The 22,385-nt window shown below is 42.6% G+C and overlaps 1 protein-coding gene across 1 annotated transcript; it reads right to left on the bottom strand.

Annotated features, from left to right (window-relative positions):
- Positions 1-6,563: 6,563 nt before the first annotated feature.
- TMEM74 (transmembrane protein 74) lies at positions 6,564-13,178 on the bottom strand. Its single transcript, XM_052704426.1, has 2 exons — positions 13,101-13,178; positions 6,564-12,155 (listed from the first exon to the last, which is right to left on the bottom strand). The coding sequence occupies exon 2, from the start codon at positions 11,947-11,949 to the stop codon at positions 10,990-10,992; it is 960 nt and encodes a 319-aa protein (XP_052560386.1). The 5' UTR covers positions 11,950-12,155; positions 13,101-13,178; the 3' UTR covers positions 6,564-10,989.
- Positions 13,179-22,385: the final 9,207 nt, after the last annotated feature.

Consider the following 22,385-nt stretch of genomic DNA (forward strand, 5'->3'; position numbering starts at 1 on the left):
TGGAGATGGAGTGGAAGAGAGTAAAGAGAAAATGGACCCCTCTTTGGAGCATCACAAAGCTGCTGGATTTGTTCAGCTCTTCATAAAGCCACTGCCTAAGGCTTGGGAGTACGTCAGGAAACACAGAGAACACAGAGTGTCCTCAAATTAACTGCAAAATCAATTTTTATTTTGAAAGATGACACAATGATGTGAGAGAGAATTTAAGGTCTGTCCTAAGCAGTAAATTCAAAGAAGTCTTTGCCATTACCATTGCGAGAAACATACATTTTAGCCTAAGAAGCTGCTGATAACTCACCATCCACTCCACTAAAATAGAAATGGATAAGGACTGTGAACACATTGAGGACATCTAGGATGTCTCATCAAAAGAAGACACTGCTATCACACTCAGGATTTTATTTGTGATGAAAAATCTGTTAATTACTTTAAAGAATAACTAACTAGTAGGTTTAATAAATAGATACACTGTGACTTGCCTTTTTATTGTTAAGAGCACATATTTGATTTTGTTTGTTTGGATTAACTTTTTTGATTAGCCTCAGTATTACAACAGCTTAAATTAAGTTGACTATATGAAATGTCAAATCTGTTTCCTCAATAATTATTGCTAGAATTAAATTCTGGAATGCATATTCCTACCTGCTTGTTGACAAGACATTCACCACCCTCCCTATTTCTTCTTTTACATCCCATACATTTTCTTCTGACAAAAAAGCAATGGAAAACATTTTCCTTATTTTTACACCCTTCTGCTTACCAAGATAAAAAAGAGGCATGGGTGAATGCATATGCTTAAAATAACTTCATTAAAACAGGAACTAAACCAAACATTATCATACATAACATTCATTTCTTGGATGAACGTCACAATTAGCTTGGGGATCCCATGACAACAGCTTCAGCTCAAGCTAAAGGGGGATGCCCTTTCTCATGGAGTTGTGATATACATGCACCTTGTGATGTCTGATTACTGACCACCCAAATTGTAATGCACTGGTTCATCTTGTGTGTAAATAAATGACTGTAGTTATTTATGTAAGCTTGTTGCATGTGTTGGAGCACTTTTCAATGGGATGTGGGGCATTTTCAGTGAAGGATTAATATTAAATATTGTATAAACTTTCCATGCCAGTTCTCCACAGCCTGAATTCTAACCTTCAACCTTGTAAAAAAAGAAGACACTAAAAACTGTTCTGTTTACAGTGGTTTTGAGCCCTGAGTTATTACCACTATGCTGTGGAGTATCCCCAGGAGCTGTTTATCTCTCTGAGTCACAGCTCCTTTTCTTTCATCTTGCTCTGTGTAGAGCAGCAACTTACTACTGGCCTCAAATTTTATCCCAAATTATCTCCAACACTGCCAAAAGGCAGGCTTAATCCCACCTGCACTAGAGAGGATGTATGAAGTAATTCTGTCTTTCTTCCTATGCAAAGGACAGCCAAAGAGGAGGTACCAGTTCTTTGTTGGGCTGTGGAGCACTCAACACAAGTGTCCATTGATAGGTAAGACTGGGGCTTCTAGATGAAACTATTCAAAGGAGACCTCTATAGATATTTAAAATGATAGTGAAAATTATTTATAAAAATAGAAATGCATTCCATTACCCAGGATCTCATATGTACCCCTGGAGCCACAGTGGTGCCATGTGTCAGCTGGACACCATTCACTGCCACCAAGTTGTGTTCAAGTGGTTTTGTTGGCATGCATGTGTATGTGAAACTTATGAAAAACTGTGGAGTTGGCACCAAAGACTAAAGCAAGAATAGCACAAGCAACAATAATTTATGACCAAGAGCCACCCCAGACATGAGCAAAGAGGGAGCTGTCTGGACCAGAGAAATTGTGACAGGTCCTTGAATCAGAGTGCTAAATAAAGACATGCATTTGTGGTGCTCCTAGAAGGATTGTGCTTCTAGAAATCAATGCAAAGATTTGTTCAGCCCAATATGTGGCATCTTTCTCCCCTTCCCAGACAGACTAATTTTACCTACAACTTGCTGTCTGCACTATGTCTTCTTTTTCTCACAGATGATAAGGTATTGTCCAAACCTGACTAAACAACAGCAATAAGAGAGATGGATTGTCATGTTAGATTACATAGACAGTGGCTAAAGTTAATAAAAGGTTTGGGCTGCTTTTCTGTGCACAGATGCCACAGAACAGACCAGAACATTTAGGAGCCCAGCCAGAAGTTCTGGACCCCAGATTGCTTCTTGGATGCCACTGCAATGTTTGTTTCCTCATGAAGAGATCTAACATTTGCTTCTTTCCATACTTCTCTATCCCTACTCAATAGCTGAAAGTGCAAACTCAGCATAGTCAATGTTCTTCTCTGACACTGAGAAAAGAAATATCATTAGCATGTGAATGATGTATGAGGTAACAATTCCTGCACCCCTCTCTTCTTGTTCAGGGGTTGACTATGAGTAGGTCTCTCTCCTTCCCTCCCACAGTCCATCATAGACCTAAATCTTTGACCCTCACTCTCTGCAACCTTTTTCTCCTTTGAGCAACTGCTTCCCAGCAGAGGCTGCATAATTGGGCATAAGGCATTAGGCATATGACAAATGACGCTCTTTTGGTAGGCTGTGCAGATCTGGAGGTCAAGCACACTATTAATAATTCTCTGACTTTTTAAAAGCTGCGTTTCCTCTGTTCGTTGGCAACCTAATTTGAAAGGTCTGTACAAACCACTTAAAACAGCAGCTGAACACAGACATTTCAGTACTGTCCAATATCGATTTTTGTCTCTAACTTGTCTCATTGCTCAGATTGGTTTCAATATCCTGTGAAGTTTAAGTGAAGATACTTCCAGTCTCAATAGCTATGTGCTCCCATTTGATATCATAGGTAAGTCCGTAGTAGTTTCCTTAGCAACATGCTTTAGCTTAATCGGGAAGAGTGCCACAAAATCTCTATCACAGACCATTGCTGCCTGAATCAAAGTAAAGACTGGTGAGGAACAAATGGAGATGTGTGCTGGACTGGGGAACCCAGTAAGCAGGCTGCTTCCAGGCTGGATCTCTTACAGAAAAAAAACACAACATAGAGCTGGTACAGCACACTATTTCTGCCTGGAGACAGAACACCTAAGGAACAAGGAAGTTCAGTAAATTCAAAGAATTCGTTAGTTCACTCCCATTAAATAGAACCTTAAAGGAGACAGACACTCAGGAAATTTAGCAAATCCCTAACCAAAATTAAGGGCACAAGATGAGTATATGAAATGTGAAAATGTGAAGGAAAAATAAACATTGTAAATATAGGTTTGGCTCATCATTAGAATGGCCTGAAATTTCAAAAATTTCCAAGTGGAGAAATTAGGACAAATAAATAATACTGAGTACAAGAGTATTGTGCAATGTTTGTGGGGACAACGGACGAGGAGAGCCAATAAGATCTTGCTAAAAGAGAAAGAAAAGGTGATGTGGAAGTGCTCTATATTTACAGAAGAAAGAGAAAAAAAACCCTGTTTTTCTGCTTTGTGAAGAGAGAAGGAAACAACTGAAAATGATGCTCAGAAGGCTGAAGTGGTTCAGCTCTAATATTTTTTTCTGTACATCATTAAAAAGTCTAAAACAAGTCAGACTATATGCTGACTTTAGAACTTATAAGAACTCAGGCTAGCAGAGAACAGAAAAAGAGACTACGCAGGTAACTCACGTAAGCCTTAAAAAATTCACCCCGTAGTGCCTGGGGAATTGGGTAAAGCAATAAAGCAATCTTGTAGCCATGAGCAATTATCTCTGAGGGCTGATGGAGGTGAATGAAGTTCCAGAAGACTGGAAAATGACCTCTCAAGAGCTCTTCCAGCCATTGCTACCAATCCTGTAAGAAGGGAAAAACAAAGGTAAGCTGTGACTTATTGATTTGCATTCCTTCCTTGGGATGCTAACGCAACTAATTGGTATTCTCACTATAAGCAACGCATACACTTCTGAGAACATGAGGTCAGTCTGGATCAAATCAAAGTCCCATCTATCACGACATTATCTCAGATAGTAGCCTGCTACATCCTGCTGTATCTAAAACAAAGTCTAAGACAGCCATGCACCAGCATATTGTCTCAGCAATTTAGAAATCAAACGCTTGGGGACTTACAGAGTTAGAGGCTTTGCATCTCTGTGTTAATAGCCCTCCTTGACCCTTAACAGCCCTTAACAATTACTAATCAAGAGATCTTGAAAGTGCTGTCTTTGTTGCATGCAATCAGAAGCTAATACATAGAAATTGAAAATAGTCATGTACTTTCCACTACTCTGATATTCAGTGAATATATTTTTGTTCCCAGCTGGATATACTGTTATCAAATGTACATTTATTGCATGAATCCTTTTGAAATGCAACACCAAAATGTCAGGATAGCTACTTGCTATTATTTACGTTTGAGCACAGTTACTCTGGCTATTGTGTCGGAAACTGCTTCACGCTAGATTTGAAGGAAATTTATCTTATAAAGATAGAAAGAGACAGAAAACAAACTCCTGTAGATGGATATGCTGCAGCTGGAGACTAGTGATTAAAGGACTTTATTTACATTTCTAGCTGATCAACATCTTTTAGATACTTCTAATGGGAAGAATTGATTTTTTTTTCTTTACAAATGGGACTTAATCAATTTTGCTTCTGGAAATGTTTTATTCAACAATAGCTAAATTTTACTGCAAACACATCTGTCAAAGCAGAGGCTATTATTGGAAAAGAGAAGCTTTTTGTGCTGGTATAAAGATATGTTTTATCATTTGAACAGAAGCCTATTGATTTTTTGAAACATTGAAAAAAGCTTACTATAATACAAATGCCTTATATGTGCAAAGTGTCCCCAGAATTTCTGCAAATATGAACAAAATTTAACTACTGATTTTGCTACTTATTTTTAAAGTATTTTGTACGTGAATGGTTAGTACAAAACAATTTTTCAACGGCATTCTTAAAAAAAATTATATATATATATATGCATATATTTGCCATCCTTTACGTATTTATTTATTTCAAGGGTTTTGTAATGATTAAGTTCCATCTCACAGTGCTCAGCTATGACTTAAGAGGCCTTGGTGTCTGTTCTCAGCTGTCTAGCTGGCTCTCTGGGCAAAAGAGGCAAGCCACTTCATCTGTAAAATGGTCAGTATGAATCTATCCTATATACTGCTTTGCTATCAAGGTGCAGGAGGCTTTATGTAAACATTATGCATCATGCCAGAGGAGATCTCACTTCTCAAGCAGCTGCATACATTCACATGGAAGCGCTTTCAGAGCTGGTCTGTAAGTGAAGAACAAATACAAATGTTCTGGATTGCAAAGTCATTTTTCAAAAAGATGACCAATTGCTACACAAAGTGCAGCTCAGTTAATATATAATATTAATAATATTATATAATAATACCTCAGAATTTTTACCATTTGTGAAAGTGTAGAATTCTGCATGTAAATTAGAAGAATTGCTACGAGCCTTTAATACAGCAAGTCTGCAAAAATATTTTAGCTGTAATTGCATTTCAATCTAATAAAAATGCATTATTTGGCTGTGTTTCCATAAAGTAGGAAACACTGATGTTTATACAAACAAATATTAATCAGATTGTTTTGTCTGATTTTATGCAAAGGTGTAACAGCCACAATTGAATTTAAACCAGTAAGAAAATCAGAGAACTCTGCAGTCTAAGGACTCTCGTCAAGACTTACATACAAGGGAAAAAAAGTCCCTGTGCATACAATATATGATGATGAGTCCTTCCACATGTAAAAATATAAGCTTAAAAAGAATCCTGTAAAAATTAGTAACAATACAGTGGTTGCTTTCAGTTAGAAAGCCTCCCAGATCTTTAAGCTCATAGATAGTCATAACTATAAATATACCTACTCTCTTAACCTCTTAATAACCACTGGTAATACACCATAGGCTATATCTGGCATGAGGGCAATTTACTGCAGTCAATTTACTTCCCCTGGGGATGCATTTATTACTGCTGTAGCAACAACAGCCTGAAACCCAACTGGGGAAGCGGGGCCCTAATATACCAGGTGCTGTGGACACTCAGACAGACGCAGACAGCGCCTGCTCCAAACTGAATTGAGACTCTGGAGTGACACTGCCTTGCATGCCTTGGTTAACATGATAGCAGTAGGAAGAGGTCTGGCCCCCTTCATTCAGTGTATGAAAAATGACACTGCAAGGCATGACCTTCAAAACCATACATTTGTACCTTGATTGGGTGGAAACACAGGCTGGTAAGGGGGGATGAGGTGCTGTGCTGGCATGCTCAGAACTGGGTTTTTTGGGAAAACAAATGCACAAACCAAGAGCAAACCATGGCAAGGCTGGGGTGTGGAGACGGCCTCAGCACTGAGTTGTGTGTGGTGACAGTGAGCAGGGGCTTGACACCCACCTCACACGACAGCACCCCACAGCCATCTGCTCACACAGCCACGGCTGCCCGCTGCTTCTCTGCTTTTCTGGAAATGCAAACTTGAGTGGGACAAATTTTAAGCCTGCACGTGTGGCACTTTCTGTCTGCAATCAGTAGCTCAGTGAGGGGCAAAGATAACAACAGCGACACAGCTCAGCTTTACACGCGTTTATTTTTTAATCTTTACAGAACACTGCTGCAATTATAATAAGGTATTAAATGCATGATTGAAAAGCTCACGATGAACTGTGACGTTTCACCCTTTTGTGGGAGAAAAAGGGTTTTTACAAGATTATAGCTGTTGCTTTCACAGTCAGTAAACTCGTTATTCATTACAGATAGATTTTCAAAAGAATTACAAAGATTAAAAAACTGTAAACGTATCAAAAACAGCGACGACCCAGCATAGCATCCTTGGAGAGAGCCTGGGGTTCCCTGCTGCAGACTGGGCTTTGGGCTGGCAGTGAGGATGGGGTCCTACCATTGCTGCAGGTCTCGCTGCGGGCACAGCCCCTATCAGGTGTTTGGCAGCTCCCAGATGGCCCAGCCTCTGTCACAGATTTCTGATTGAGATAAATAAATAAAAAAGGTCACCGGGAGCTGCTGGAGCAGTGGGGACACAGGGAGGAGCCCCGGCTGAGGCCTCCTTACCCCTCCCCAGGGAGGCAGAGGTCTGGCAGAGCCCAGCCACATGCCCTGGCACCCCAGCTAACACGTTATGAGGTAGAAGATGGGCAAGTGTCACATTTTGCTGTGAGGGTCGGCCAGGAATAAAATGTTCCTCCTTGATATGAATAACCGTTTCCAGAGTGCTACAGGTGGTACCTGAAACCCACCTCAGATGCCCCAAATTTACATTCTCCAAGAAGGGAGCCCTCCATAGATACATGCAACAAGTTTAAGCCCAGGTAATTAAAAAAAATATCCTCACACTTGCATCCTTACAGCATTTAGCTTCTGAGCAGGGGAAATCAAATGACTGGGTTATAGGAACAGGCAATTAATCACCGTTGGCCTCAGCCCATGGTACAGCCATTTGAGACCAAAGCGATGAGAACAGTTGTCTACCAGGAAGCAGACAATTATGTTCATTTCCTACAACCAAGACCCAGATAGCAAGTGTTTGGGTTTCTCTCACACTGCACATTATTAGAACCTGAGAGTCCCAAGGTTTTACATCACACACCCAACCCACACACCCCTGCCATTTGCACAGGTGTCTTGTTTGGTGATCAGAGAAATGTCCTGAGATTGTTCATCTGCTAAACTCTTGCATTCCATTCTCTAAAAGTCTGCCTTCACTTCTTTAGTAGCACACACGAACAACAAGATGAAGAGATTGTGTTACTTCTGTCATTTATTTTTTTTTTTATTCCTCACACTTCTGCAGTGTACATTTAGATTATTAGGTTGACTTATGTTTCCTTAAAATGCTCAGGGAATATTTGAGGGTTCATTTAAGTACTGCAAGCTTATGATCTGTGACAGGCATTTTACAAAGTGTCAGAAAACTTCTCGCTTGATAATAATATACTGGCAGTCTGGGGAACATGCTCTTTTCTAGTGCTAATAACCAGCATTAAAGCATGCCATGGTTCCTACAAGAAATCTGTGATCCTTACAGTGTTAGCTGTCATCTTCCTGCAATTATGGAATGTACTCCAATTTTATGCATGTGTATCATTAAAAAATAAAAATAATGGCTCACAAAATCCACCAGCTTTTGCAGTGTACATGAACACAGAGCACATGGCTTCCCATTAGGGGTGATGAAAGGGTTTTTGCCCCTCGTGATGTCTATCCCCTGCCTTGTGCCAGCTGCTGCCCCTATCCAGGTGCAGTCTGCCCTCCTGCTTGGCAGGGCCTCCCCTGTGCTTCTGGAGGACATAACCTGGGTTGTGTCCTTGTACACACAAGGCAGAAGACAGCTAGCAATCAGCCTTTCTTCTCCAAGTCTTGCTTCTTGAGCAATTTCATTCCCTGCTCTCACTGATCTCAGTGGGCTGAAGGTTCTCCTTACATAAGTAAGTTATTCCTCTTTTTCACCTTAGAAATTGTTAGAATCATGGAACTTTTTGAGATGGAAGGGATCTTTAAAAGCCATCTAGCCTCACTCCCTTGCAATGAACTGGGACTCCTGCAGCTAGATCAGGTTGCTCAGAGCCCTGTCCTGCCTGACTTTGAATACCTCCAAAGATGAGGGCTTCCACCACCTCTCTGGGCACCCTTTTCCAGTGGTTTATCAGAATTCAGTCCATTGGCCTCACCAATTCAATCTCCTTGACGATACACCCGGAGGGATGTAAGCTCTCCCAAGGTGACTGCTGGCCACTGCTAGTTCCTGCCCTCAGACACGCTCTGTATCATGACACAGCTGCAAATAACATCTGTTAGGCAGCAGTACCATCAAACAAGGCTGCTCCTTTAGTTACCAAGTAACACAACTAATGCAGCAGCTAGAACGAGTAACGGCTAAGTAGCATCTCTTTTGCAGGGTCAAAGTTAAAGTCTGAGTACAACATTACGCTATTTACAGCGACCAAAGGCATGAAGGCAGAGCGGTGCAGGTTCTCCAGCTCTCTGCAGAGGGCAGCCATGCCCGCTGAGCCCAAGGGACTGAGCACAGGAGGGTGCCAGGCACAGGAGCTGCGTGTGCCTTCTGCCATGAGCAGCCAGAGAAGAGAGCAAGAGGGACTTTAAAACACAGAACAGAGAAGATATGCAGATCCCCCGCTACATGTAGTGTGAGCTGAAATGGACCATAAACATTCTCATTTGGGTATAAAATACAGCTTTTCCCTTCACTTCTCTGTTATACCAGCCACTGAGAGCCCCCTTTGGCAGCCAGGGTGCTCCAGGCCTCATGTCGAACTGTCCTCCAAAGAAGAATAAGGCAGCGGTCATGATCTCCACCAGTCACAGCAGACTGAAAAGGAAAGCAGACAGGCTGGGAGCTCTAGCTGGGATGCATCAATGTCAGAAGCAGTGAGTCCCAGCACCGCCTTTGCAGGAGGACTTCTAGTTATTCTATACCTTGCCCCTTGCCCCTTCACTCCTTCCCAAGATTCTTCTCAGGTGTTATCTCACAATAGTAAAAAATCTCATTCTTCAAATATTAGATATTTCTTATATTTGAGATTTAACCCATAGCTGACAACAAACCAAGTGTTTCTATCACAGTTCTGCAGGCAAGTTCCTTACAGACACAGCTCTTCACTCGCATTTGGCTATGGCGTGATATATTAGCAATCAATCACGACAAAAGGTCAGCAGCGCATACAGCAACCTTTGCTGTTTTTCCCACCATCACAAGATCACAACTTTAATGCTCCACAGAAATTGGCTGATTCTGAACACATCAGTAATAGAAATTTTGGGCTACTGTGCTGCACAATGGCAATTGATAGTGCCTTGTACCCTTGATCATCCCCTACGTTAAGTCAGTCCCATGCCAGCCAGTCCAACTGCTTGATGACCCCCCCGCTTTGTGTTTCCTGACAACTTATTTTTTGTAAAGAATTTGGTTTATATTGAATGAGCCTCTAAAGCTCCATCCTGACCTTTTGTTTCTGGTAATGAGAAGGCCAGCAGCCTAGTGACATGAAACTGAAGTTTCAAAAGGATTTGTGTGATGCAGACAGGCCCACTATAAGCAAACTCTGAGGCAGAACTTGAATTTCTTCTGGCATCTGTACTGAAGGAGATGTGTTCAGTTTCTGCATCCCCATACTTTTTTACTCCTTGGATCTTTTGAGACTCCTAACAGGAGGTCAGTTAATTCAAGTGATGGCAGTTTTCATACAAAGACATCTGTCCACTGGGAACTGAACTTCCTTTATATGGGCCACTATAGCTATCAGAAGTTAGTGAGTATCAATCATTACTAATCTGAACTGAAATGGAACCACTGACCTCAAGCTGAAAGAGCCTTTTGTCTTTCAGCAATACCACCATGAGCCATATGGTTCTTTGCCCTTTGCCTCTTATTTTTATATTTTAAATAACCACCACTAATTGCAGCACTGCTTGAAAATATGGGAGATTTGTGGTAAGCCATGAATAAGCGGTCTTTTTTGCCCACAGGTCTCACTCATACAAAACAAGGGACTGGCTTAGAATCTAATTATTAAAAAAAAATCTCTTTTAATTAAATATCAGCCTTGTTTCTTAACATGACACCAAGCAGACAGTTAATAATCCTTCTGTAGGCTGCAACAAGCTTCCAACGTGTCAAGGTCGTTCCTGTTCTATATATGAAAGTAATAAGAAAATTATGTAGGCAAGACACCAAAGGAACGCTTTATGTTAGGATAAAGGAGTTATCTAAGGAATCTACTTGTCAAAAATCTCTTTTTATTCTGCGGTTTTCATTATTTTATACCAATTGCATTTGCTCTGGCATGTTCTCCCTTTACAATAAGTGTTCATATAATGCAAACATTTGATTAGAGAGCTCACAGAAAGACCGTTCTTGTCAGAAAAACAAACTGCATCACCAGCTATCTTTAGCCACATCTATTTCCTTTAATGAAACATACTTTTTTTTTGTGGAAACGCTGCTTTAAAAATCATGACCACACTAATTATCTATGGCAAGCACATCTTCCTCAACTAATGACAGCTCAAGCATATTATCGTTTGCACCAGACTTCATTCTGAAATTGAACGACCCGTAGAGCTTTGCAGACTCCTTGGAGGACGCAAATCTGCTCCTCCGATACAGCTCCCCTTTCCACATGGACATCATCAGCAGGCTGGAGAGCACCACTCCCCCCAGGGTTAGGAGACACAGCCCAGCAATAACACAGCGGTCCAGGTGAGCCCCAATCCTGGCGCTCTCATTCTCCAGTCTCTCCATCTCCCGGGCAGCCACGGTGTTGGGATCCACAGTCACGTCTCTGGGTACCACGTAGGAAATGATCACCAGCAAAATCCCACTGACTAGGAACAAAATGGCACTGATGAATCCATAGTCCAAGGATTTCCCACCCGCTGCCTCTGAGGCAGTTTCATCCTCCTCGGAGACCAGGGACGGAGAGTCGTGCACCCACTCGGGAGGCAGCTCGCGGCAGGAGCGCTGCTGAGGAGCATCCTGGTAGCCTGTTGGACTGGAGGGACTTCTTGTATGCTCCAGGTTTACATTTTCATCCACACAGGAGAAGGATGTCTCGAGTTCCTGGATACAACAGCAGGGTTTCTTCTTCCCTCCATCCCCTTCCCCTGGAAAGTGCTCAGGCAGGTGGCAAGGCTGGGAGTTGCTGGGGGGTATGGGGTGCTCCTGTGGTGAGCTGCTCGAGCAGGAGGACAGGGGTGCTGGGGTGGGCTCAGCCATGGAGCCCCTCTGTGAGGGCTTGCAGTGCCGTTCACAGCGCAGGGCTGCCACGGCTGCTGCCGCTCTGGAGTCCACCACTCCTGTCTCATGCTGCTGCTGTTGCTGCTGCTGCTCATAGTGAGGGGTGGGCAGGCTCCAGCCGGCAGCAGGGCCCAGGGCACCCTGCCTGCTCTCTTCGGCCAGGTAGAGAAGCTCCATGCAAGCCATCGATCTCCACTCGGTGAGCCCCGGCCACTGGGCTACCGCATCCTTCAGCAAGCGCTGCCCCTGGCTCCCCAGAGCAGTCTCATGGTGCTCGAGCTGCAGAATCCAAAAAATCTTCTACTCTTTCACCACTGTTTTGTTAGGGACATGGCTTGTGTCAGCTGCTAAATGATTAAACAAATCCCCTCTGACGTTCATTTCTTTTCGGTCTGCAAATGAAATAGCAGAGGGAAAAAACAACAACAAAGGCAAACCCGACAACCTCCTGACAATACATTAATGAAGCAAAGAGCAGATAACAGAAATGTAATACATTGCTCGTCCTCTCTGCTGCTCAAGAGGAGGTGACAAACACGATTGTTTTAACCACGAACTTAAAGCCGTAATCCTCTTGCAGATCCAAAATCTATTAGGGACTCTAATCAACCTTTGACACCAATATCCAATTAAGGCAGTAAATCATCTGCAGAGCATAGGAATAACTATGTAAAATGACAGAGGGAAAAAAAAAAAAAGATAGCTATTTTCCTTTAGAAGCAAGTAACTTCCTTCCCTTCAAATTAAGAATTTTAAACTCAGAAAGGGAGACTAATTAGAAAGAATCACACAAATCCCACACAGCTCTGTAATCCAGGATCTGTATTCTCCGGTGGAAATCTGATAATCCCATGGGAAGAGCGGTGCTTTCCCATAGCAGATCTCCACTTTGATTAAGAGCTTTCGGAATGAAATTATGCCTCAACGACTGATGACTCAAAGACGGATATTACTTCTCATCTGCAATTAATTCGTTATTCCCCCCCTGTTCCGTAGCCCCCCGGACAACCCGAGGCCGAACTCCCCGTGAAATTAGGGAGAAGCGCAGCCCCGCGAACGTGTTGCACACGCAGACGACACATGTGCACCGATGGCACCGAGGCGCTGGGTACGGTACGGACGCAGCTCCCACCGCTCTTCCCGGGACCCCAGCGGTCGCTGCACGTAACGCGCTCGCGGGGAGCGGCTGGACACGCGCACAAGTGTGTGCCCCGCCGGTGCGGAGCTTGCACCCGCACCCACGCAGCCGGCACACACGCGCTCACACCCAGCACACCTCCTCCTGCCCCGGCTCCCACCCTTCGGCAACCGCATCGCCGCCCGCCCCGCACACCTACCTGCGGCCACGGCCAGCGCCCCGCGCTCAGACGAGCGGCAGCGCCGAGCCGCGCCGGGCAGCGCCGAGGCGGGCGGGCAGGCGGGCTGTGCCGGCGGGCGGCGGCGGCACTCTGGGAGTTGTAGTCCGAGGGCGGGTGGCGGGGGCCGGGCCGCTGCGGCAGCGCTGGGACTGCGCCGCCTGCCCCGGGGGCCGGGCTGGCCCCGCCCGTGGCGCGGGTTGAGGCTCAGCCGGGCGGCCCCCGAAACGGGGCGGGAGACGCGCGGCAATAGGGCGAGCCGCGCGAGGCTGTCGGGATGTGTAGCTTGGTCATCGCACGCGCTTTCTCCCCCAGAGCCATAACAGCTATCGCTGTGCTGTATGGAGTAATCAAATCACCTTGTCAAACGATCTCACAATTCCCAAAGCTGAGACTTCAGGAAGCGTTCTCGCAGCTGTGAGACTTGCAGGGAAATCTCAGCAGATCGCTCCATGCTGGCAGGCTCGCCACCCGCAGCTCCTCACTTTGTGTGCAGGCATAAATGACTGCTAAAACCACAGCTGCCAAGCAGGCATCGTAAAAGGAATAAGCAATTGCCATGAGCCTTTACTGAATTTTCTTGCTTGTGCTTCCTCTGAAGGAATAAACTGGGTTATGAAAATAAATTGTGGAGCAGGAAGAAGAGATATATTGTGGATGGATATTGTGCTGTTGGGAAAATACCAGGCTCTGAGGGGTGTGAAGGGAGGAACTTGGGTGTGGAGCTGAAAGGAAGATGGATTAAAAGGGAACAGCACCTGCCTGGCTATCAGGTAGAAAAGCAGGAGCACTGAGTAAAAGAAAGCTGGGAAAGAGCCAAAAAAAAAAAAAAAAAAAAAGACAGAGTGTCTTGAGCTATCCCAGCGTCAGAAACAGGGCAGTTCTGTGTAAGGACTCATTGGCAGTTCTGAAACACTGCATTAGGCAAAAAGTCAACGCTTTGATCCAGCTGATGCTCAAAAATGTCAAAACTGCTTGCCAGGACATGGTAATGTCAGAGGACTCCCATGGATGAATCTGTCCCCCATGCCTATCTGAGACTGCTTACTGCTTGGGGCTGGTCAGGAGAATGGTTTGGAAGCAGCTCCAGGCAACATTTCCATTAGCAAACTGCACTTTCAATGCACTGAATGCTGTATTGTTTGTTCTTTGAAGAAAAATTGTAAGAAGAAAATTATGGAATGGGGAAAACAGCACATGCTGTCCTTGGAGCTTTTTGTAACAATACCCTCTTTGAAATAAGTACAAAGAAGGAAATAAAACCTAATCAAAGAAACAAACAAGTGTACCTATAAATTGTTCAAATACTTTAGAGCAGAAACAAGCACAGTCTATAAGACTACTGTGTATTTCCATTCCGGAAGCAGCGGGATAGGAACACGCAGCAAGCTGCACCTGCCAGCTCATATAGACAAGTCTTAATTAAGTGACTGACAGGAAAAACCTCACTGTTCAGCCTGGCATTGCAGCCTGGGAGAGTGTGAGCCCTCTCCTGGGCTTCAGTACTATTCACAGAGGCCTTGGGGGGGAGGGGGGGGGAGAGGGGGGCAGCTTCTTTCTGACAGTGGATACAGAGGCAGGAAATTGTTATCAATGCACAGCAACTGGCCATATCAGTGATCCTTCAGAGCCCCAGGAGCTATAGCAGTATTCTCAAGCACTTGCTGGGACCATAGCTACTTGTTATTTACTCACACACAGGCATCTTGCTGCTTGGCCACCCACACTCCTCCCTATTATATACCAGCTTGTGTTGGGCATGTATATTAATTTGTTGCTAATAATTACAGTTCCACAAAGCGAGGAACAGAGAGCAAGCCATGATTCTGTCAGTCCAAATGTTGGCATTCTTTTAAGTCTTCCCATGTGATGCTGTCTCATTTCCCACCTGTGGTGCACAGGCTTTATAGCAAAATCCTTGTCTAGTCATATTCCATAACACTGACATTTCTTATTTTGGATGCAAAGAGTTAATAGCATTTTTGTTTAAAGAATGTAAGTGAGAGTTGCCAAAGCTCGGAGGTGTGGAGGTGGAAAGATGAATGCATAGCAACACATACTCTGCAAACACAAATACAGCTGGTGAAAAGATTAATCAAGCAAGGGCAGGAAGTAAGAACATTTGTCACGGAAAAAAATGGCCACATAGAGCTGAAAAACAGATTGATGGACATACAGTGGGACAGGAATAAAAGACTGGAGTAGACTGTCAGAGTTGATGAGCCTCGTTCTCTCTGTTGCAGCCTACTACATCATAAAGTCCTTTCAGAGTCTGAACTTTGCTATGGTAGCAACACAGTGATGGTATGGGATGTGACAGTAGAACTGATAAAGGTGTCTCACCTGTTTAATATGAGATTAAATCTAAACCATGCTCAAGAACTGCTTGGAAGCTCTCTTTCAGTGGACTCAACTGTAGATGAGTATCTATACTAGATAGATATGACTTTTCTGTTCTGAATAAGCTGTGCTCAGTATAAGACTGGAAGAAGGCTTGTGAGGATCTAAAAGTGGGTTCACTCGAGCAATGTATCTGTAGCTGAGGGGCCACATCAGTCCTGAATAAATCAGAGAAAACAGGAAAAAATAGAAGTAGTTTTCTGAGTGGTGCATTCCATCATGGGGTGATGAAGAATGAATTTAAAAGTAATCTGCTTAGTCTTACAAGTCCAGGGACTTTTCCAGTGCTGGACAGGTTTCTCCAAGAAGCATTCCTCCGATCACATTTTTTCCTTTGTATCCCTAACTTTCAGCTTCATGACCTGTACAATAAATCCTTCAGGATTTCCTTGCAGGATCTTTAGTTCCTCATCTCACCTATTCACAGAACGGTGTGTTTCCAGTGGTCCCAGTACAAAAGTTGTGAGGCTGCATAGTTCCTGAGATAAGGCATGCTGCGGCCAGAACAGCCAGACAGTAATATATTCAGAGAAGTCTAGAGAGACTATTGCATAAACTTCCCATTTTCACTTGAATAGATCATGTTGCTGAGTAAAATAATTTGGCTAGGGAGCCAGTAACAAGGGGCTGCAGGAAAATTTAAAACCTATAAAGGAAATATATGGATCTGAGTATGGGTCTGTGAAGAATAACAAAGGTAATAGAAGTGAGTGAAGAGGCGAAGTTAAGCTTCTATGTAAATTGAAATTTTTTTTAAAAAAGTAATATATTGCTTAGAAAATATAAGTATTCTGAGGATAGCAAGCAAATATTTGGATATCTGTCCATGCAAAGAAATATCTAGCAATTATGTGCGCTTTAAACACATTACTGTCACAGATTTATTGATTTATAAAGCAAATGTAGATAGAAAACCAATTTAATTCTACTTTGGTTCCTTCACTAATGCATATCCATTGTGCATTAATAACAGACACAATAAGTAAATAAATTTACGGAGAGACAAAGAAACTGAATATGTGTGATAATGATGCACCACAATCATCAAGTGGAGATTAAATCCTTGCTGAATGCTTCTGCTTTCTATGTCTGGGTATGTGAAATCACAGTTTGGATAAGTACAGCTCCTGAGCAAGAATAAAAAAAGTTAATCCCCTGCATTAGGACAGAGTAAAGTCATATGGAAGAGCAGGGGTGTAAGAGTGGGACTGCTGACCACTTGGAAAACAACGCTTGGTTTTGGTGGCCCCATTGAATCAGCTTCTTTGGATGTTTTTAGCTACAGAGACTCTGCAAAAGTGAGGAATGCAACTTAGAAATGCAAAGCAATTACTTCTGGGCTAACACACATGAAAGACAGGTAGGATTTAACAAGCTGTCAGGGTAAACTCATCTTCTCCATGTGGCAAACGCAGAGCCTTTGCCGGTCTTGTGGGCACTGACAGGGGATGGGCCAGATCCACATGTTGCTGAACTGCCATCTTGCAGTTATGCTGTCCATCCAATGGCTGGAGCTATGCTCTGACTCACCCAGGCTGTGACACTGATCTGAGCAGCCTCACTGCTTCTCCCCTCGTACTCCTCCATTTTCTCTCATGAATCCTCGGGCAACTCAGAATCCCTGTCTCAGTACCCCTCAACTGACCTCTCTCCAGCATCTCAAGGATTTCTCACAGCTCTTTCTCAGCAGCCTGGGCTCAGGTTGCACAGTGGAATGTACCCGAGCAAAATTCTGGTGTGTGTGAAGTTTTTTGAAGTAGACAGGCTGACTATTGTTGATCATATTGACACCACTGTAGATTGCCTCAATGGTTGAACACTAAGGGAGTAGAGATGCCTCCAGCAATCACTGTATGCCTACATACAGCTGAGAGCTGAGCTGAAGGATGTCTCCTGAAGGAGCTTCTACAGGTATGTCCCCAGAATATCTTCCCACTGATGGAGAAACAACACTGTGCTGTCACTCACACCTTCATTCATTTCCAACTGTGGCCACAACTGGGGCATTAAGGACATTTCTTTCCTGGCCACCCCACTGGTCAGAGGCTGCAACCCTGAGCGCTTATGTATGCTACTGCTTCCTGTTGCCTTTTCAAATGCTTTTCTTACTGGTTCTTCTCAATACCTTCATGCTTTCTTACAAGGAAAAAGTAATTCACCTCCAGTAACAACACATTAGATCTGGGACTTATAGCCCATCAGATGTCAAGTAGAGTCATTGTTTTGAGTCATTTTCTTATCATTTGTAGAGTCAAGTAGAGTCCCTTCAAGTGCAGGATATTCTATGATTCTATGATATACAGTGAAATATTTTATGGGATGGAGGCATGTAAAGGAAAATAAGATGAGAGACTGTCTTTTAGGGAAGCAGGAACTTCTTTACTGCTAGAGTTACAGAGCACTGGAATGGGCTGCTCAGGGAGCTGGTGGAGACTTATCTGGAGGTATTCAAGACCTGCTGGATGCTTTTTCTGTGCAACCCATAACAGGGAACCTGCTTTATCAGCGCTGTTGGGCTCTAACATTTCTGAAGGTCCCTTTCAACCCGTACAATTCTGTGATTCTGTGAAGCCAACCTGAAAATTAGAGGCTGCATAGAAAATCACTGAGCAGCTTTTAAGGAAGGGATTTAAAGGGCAGACAATAATGCAGTAAGAAAAAAAAAAGGGAGTGCAACATAATAGGAGGAAATAATAGCTTGTCCCATAAACTAGTGATTTTTCTTTACGCTAGATCTGGAAACAAAAATTACTCATGGCTGTTATGGTACACATAAAACTATGGATGAGAGAAGAAAGCAAAGGCTGCAGTTTCTGACAAGACAAGGACACACAGCCTTCAGTAAAATATGTATTGCTGGTGACAGAATGGGGTTTTATAGAAAGTATCAGGATAGTAGGCAGAGATTTGCTATTATCAGCAAAACTGCTGAAGAGTATTTTTAACAACAATGCAAATGGGTTCACATTATAGAGGCAATACTGATGATTTATTGAATGAGCCTCTATTAAAAACACACACACAAATTTGAAAGAAGAATAAAGCGATCTTATCTTGGTAACACTTTATGTCCATGTGTTTAAAATTCTTAAAAATCTGAGATCATTATTCTCTTATTTTATAAGTGAAGAAGCTGAAACAAGAGGAGTTTGCCTAATTTTTTACAAGCCAGACAATGTGTTGGCACCATAATCAAGATGAAAGTATAGAGACTCAAACCTTGTAACTCATCCCCTTGTTCTAGCCATCTAAGATGGACAAGGGGTAGCTAATGAGAGAAATAAAATCTACATGCCCAACTTGAAGGAGAGCCATTGGCATGGAGGAAGAGAGCCTTAGAGCTCTACTAAACTCATAAATCATAGCATCAAAGTATATTATACCAGAAAGGTATGTCTGTGGGGATTTGGAGCATTTGCTATGGTCCATGCAGGCTGATGGTAACATTTGTGCCTTAAAGAGTATGAGGCCTCTCCACTTCCCAGAACAGCCCAGATTCAAGAGAGCACAAATCAGAGCTTTCCTTCTCTTTCTCTTTGTGTCTCTCCCAGTTCCTTAAGCTAAGGATAATGATGAGCTCATGTGTGGAGCAAAGCCTTACCCGCATGTTTTGTCCTGACCCCATTAAAATCAGTTGTATTTTTGTAATCAAAATAGACTGGGACTTCTCATTGCCATTTCCCATCCTCCAGTGGTAAAAAGCCTTATAAAATGTTTTCTGCAAGGAATGGGGATGAATGGTGGAACACAACAACCTAAAATGTGGGTTGGATGAACAGAAGGGGAAATACAAGACAGCAACATAGTCCTTGCCAAGTCTGATAGACTTGGTAACTTTTCTTGTTCAAGTTTAGAAAAACAGATTGAACAAAGCACTGGAAAGGATCAAAATGCAAGGATCAGTCCTTCATGGGACCATGGGTATGAGCTAAACCATCTATCTTGGTGTTTTTACCTCTGAAGTCTATGCAAAGATTTGATCCTCTTTGCTTTCCAGGTAGGTGTGGTGAGAGTGAAACTAGAGGGAAAAATATTTCATCCCTTTGAACAGCCAACTCTTCCAGCCTGTCCTCTGAATTTGGAGAATGCAAATTGAGGTTTTTTAGATAAGACTTCTTTTGATAACAGTAGCAGATATTGCAGATCAAACACCCACAGAGTGGTAAACATCATCAGATATGGTTAAGGCTGTTAATGTTCTTTTTCTTGTCACATAGCCACTGCTCATGTTCCCAAGGACTTTCTATTTGCTGTTCTCCTTGGCTGGAAAATTAAAGGAAGTAACACCACTTGTTAAGACTGAGCTTAGTGAAAATACCTGTTATTGACAGAGGAAAATGAAACCTGGCCAGATGGTTTTATTTTACTTCCATTAGGAGGCATGGGAGGAAATATGAAATATTAAATATATTACAGCAGCTCTTCTGCTCCTTTTAATTGCAGAGTGTTTCAAAACCATATTTTCAAATAGGCATAGCATGCTGTATTGGTTCCTTCACAAGCAGAAGTCTTAAGACAGAGATGCTTCTAAAGAAAATGGTTTACACTTTTCTGTTCTTGATGCATCAGTGTATCTTCATCTGGTTACTGTGTTATGCATGTAACAGAATTGCAATGATGGTAGAATCCCACACATGCAGACAGGACTGCAGGCACACCCTGAAAATGGCAGTTGCGTACTGGGACACTTGAAGAGCTTGTGATACATTATTTATGGAGAATCAATATTTGTTTGTAACAGCTACACATGCATGTTTATCTGTCCATTCAAAGAGGTCTCTGTCTCGCTACTGGGGAAAAGCAGACAGAAGATCCTCAGGGGCCTTCGTTTACGTTGAATAATGACCTCTCATAATGTCTAGGGAGAAACAATAGGCAGGTAGGTTTTGCAGGAAGGCTGACTCTCAAAAAGAAAAAAGCAATTTTAAGCTGAAAGTTCCTGGCCCAACAGATCTCTGTTACAAGGCCCTTTCCACACTGACAGGGACTGCAGTGCAAGACAGTGACACGGAGCAGTCTCTGTGGTTAGGAATACATCGGTGTGAGGCCTCCTAGAGTGTGATGATGCAGGATCGCTGTTCAAAGGTGCCATCCCCTGCATGAGGGGCATCAGGAGGTTGGTAAGCAAGGCAGGGGGATTTGTTCGTACCATGAGCTCAGTGCACTACCATGTTGTCTTTCCATGAATAAAGATGTATTTGCTCGTACACTTTCTCAGAGTATTCATGAAAGGGGAAATCAAACCTGCTAAGGCATCTGGTCTTCTGGCAAATTCTGTGTGGGATTTTTTTTTTTTTTATTATTTCCCTCAAGAGATGAGAAATATGTCAGTGCTACTCTGGACCTGTTGGTGCACATCCAGAGTAGGGCAGCAAAAATTATCCGAGAAGTGGAACACTTCCTCTTAGGAGGGCAGGCTGTGAGAGCTGGGGCTGTTCAGCTAGAAGAGAAGGCTGTAGGGAGACCTGATAGCAGCCTTGCAGAATCTAAGGTGGGGATATAAGAAAGAACAGGACAGATTTATTAGTGGGGTCTGTTGTGATAGGACAAGAGGCAATGGTTTCCAACTAAAAGAGGGAAGATTTAGACTGGATATACAGATACATCATTTTTTTTTTTTAATAATAAGGGTGTTGAGTCATTGGAACAGTTTGCCCAGAGACTTAATGGATGCCCCATCCCTGAAGATATTCAGGGTCAGGCTGGATGGTGCTCTGAGCAACCAGATCTAGCTGTAGATGTCCCTGTTCCTTGCAGGGCAGTTGGGCTACAGTAACCTGTAAAGGTCCATTCCAACTCAAATAATTTTATGATTCTACTATTATATGTTATGTTATATGGTTACCTGGCTGAGGATATTAAGTAGACATTATATTAAGGTAATAAGAAATTTTCTATTGCTCTTACTTCTGAGACATCTATGTATATGTATATACATGTATAAAACATACACATGAATAGTTATGTGAAGATTTTCACGGAAGATGGGATATGTCTCCTATTCTCCCCTGCTTTTACTCCAAGTGACATCATTTCTCCTACACACAATATTATACAGAAAATGAACCAGATATAGTTATTTTCTCATGCAGATGGAAATGCTGTATTTTTGAGGTGGAAAGCTGCATTTGAAAGCCAGAAATCTGCATGGAAGACATTTGTGCAGTGCCATCTGGACAAATTTTTAATTAACATGGAAAATAAGAAATGAACAGAGAGACCAACAATGTCTTCGTTTCAAAGACATAATTCCACAGAGAGGAAAATACCCATGGCTGTACTTCCAAAAGATTAATAAAGAACATAGACCATGGATGTATAAAAATAAATTTAAGTGAGAAAGGAATATTTAATACATCTATCATTAGTTTAATTAATTTGTTGTTAATGCCATCAGATGAAAAAAACAAAATTGTGCATTATGGATGATGCATTCTTTCCACCTAATCAAATAATTAGGATAATTTTGAAGAGGGAACAAGGAAATGAGTATCTCTCTGTTTCGGTGCACATCATATAGGAATTTAGCTATCTGTCTTTTTACAATGTTATCACCTCTTTTGCTATTTGGTCATCAGAAGGAAAAGTGTATAATTACACTGCCTAGTGAGGTGTTGAAAGAGAAAATATGGGCTATTTGACTTAGGCTTAGGCTTGCATTGCTTTGCAGTCTTGGAGACTGCATTTTTTATGCACTCTCTTTTTAACTACTAATCTGCTTTTTGCCTAGTTTTCTTCATATATTTTACATCGGGAGCATTTGCATTCACATTTTTTTTATATAACAGGAGAGATCAAATGGTTCTTATGACCATGAAAGATTTTATTAAATTTATTTCAGAACAGATATATATCTTCTATATCCAT

This window comes from Tympanuchus pallidicinctus, unplaced genomic scaffold, assembly GCF_026119805.1.
Source record: "Tympanuchus pallidicinctus isolate F22 unplaced genomic scaffold, pur_lepc_1.0 scaffold5, whole genome shotgun sequence".
NCBI classification, from domain to species: Eukaryota; Metazoa; Chordata; class Aves; order Galliformes; family Phasianidae; genus Tympanuchus; species Tympanuchus pallidicinctus.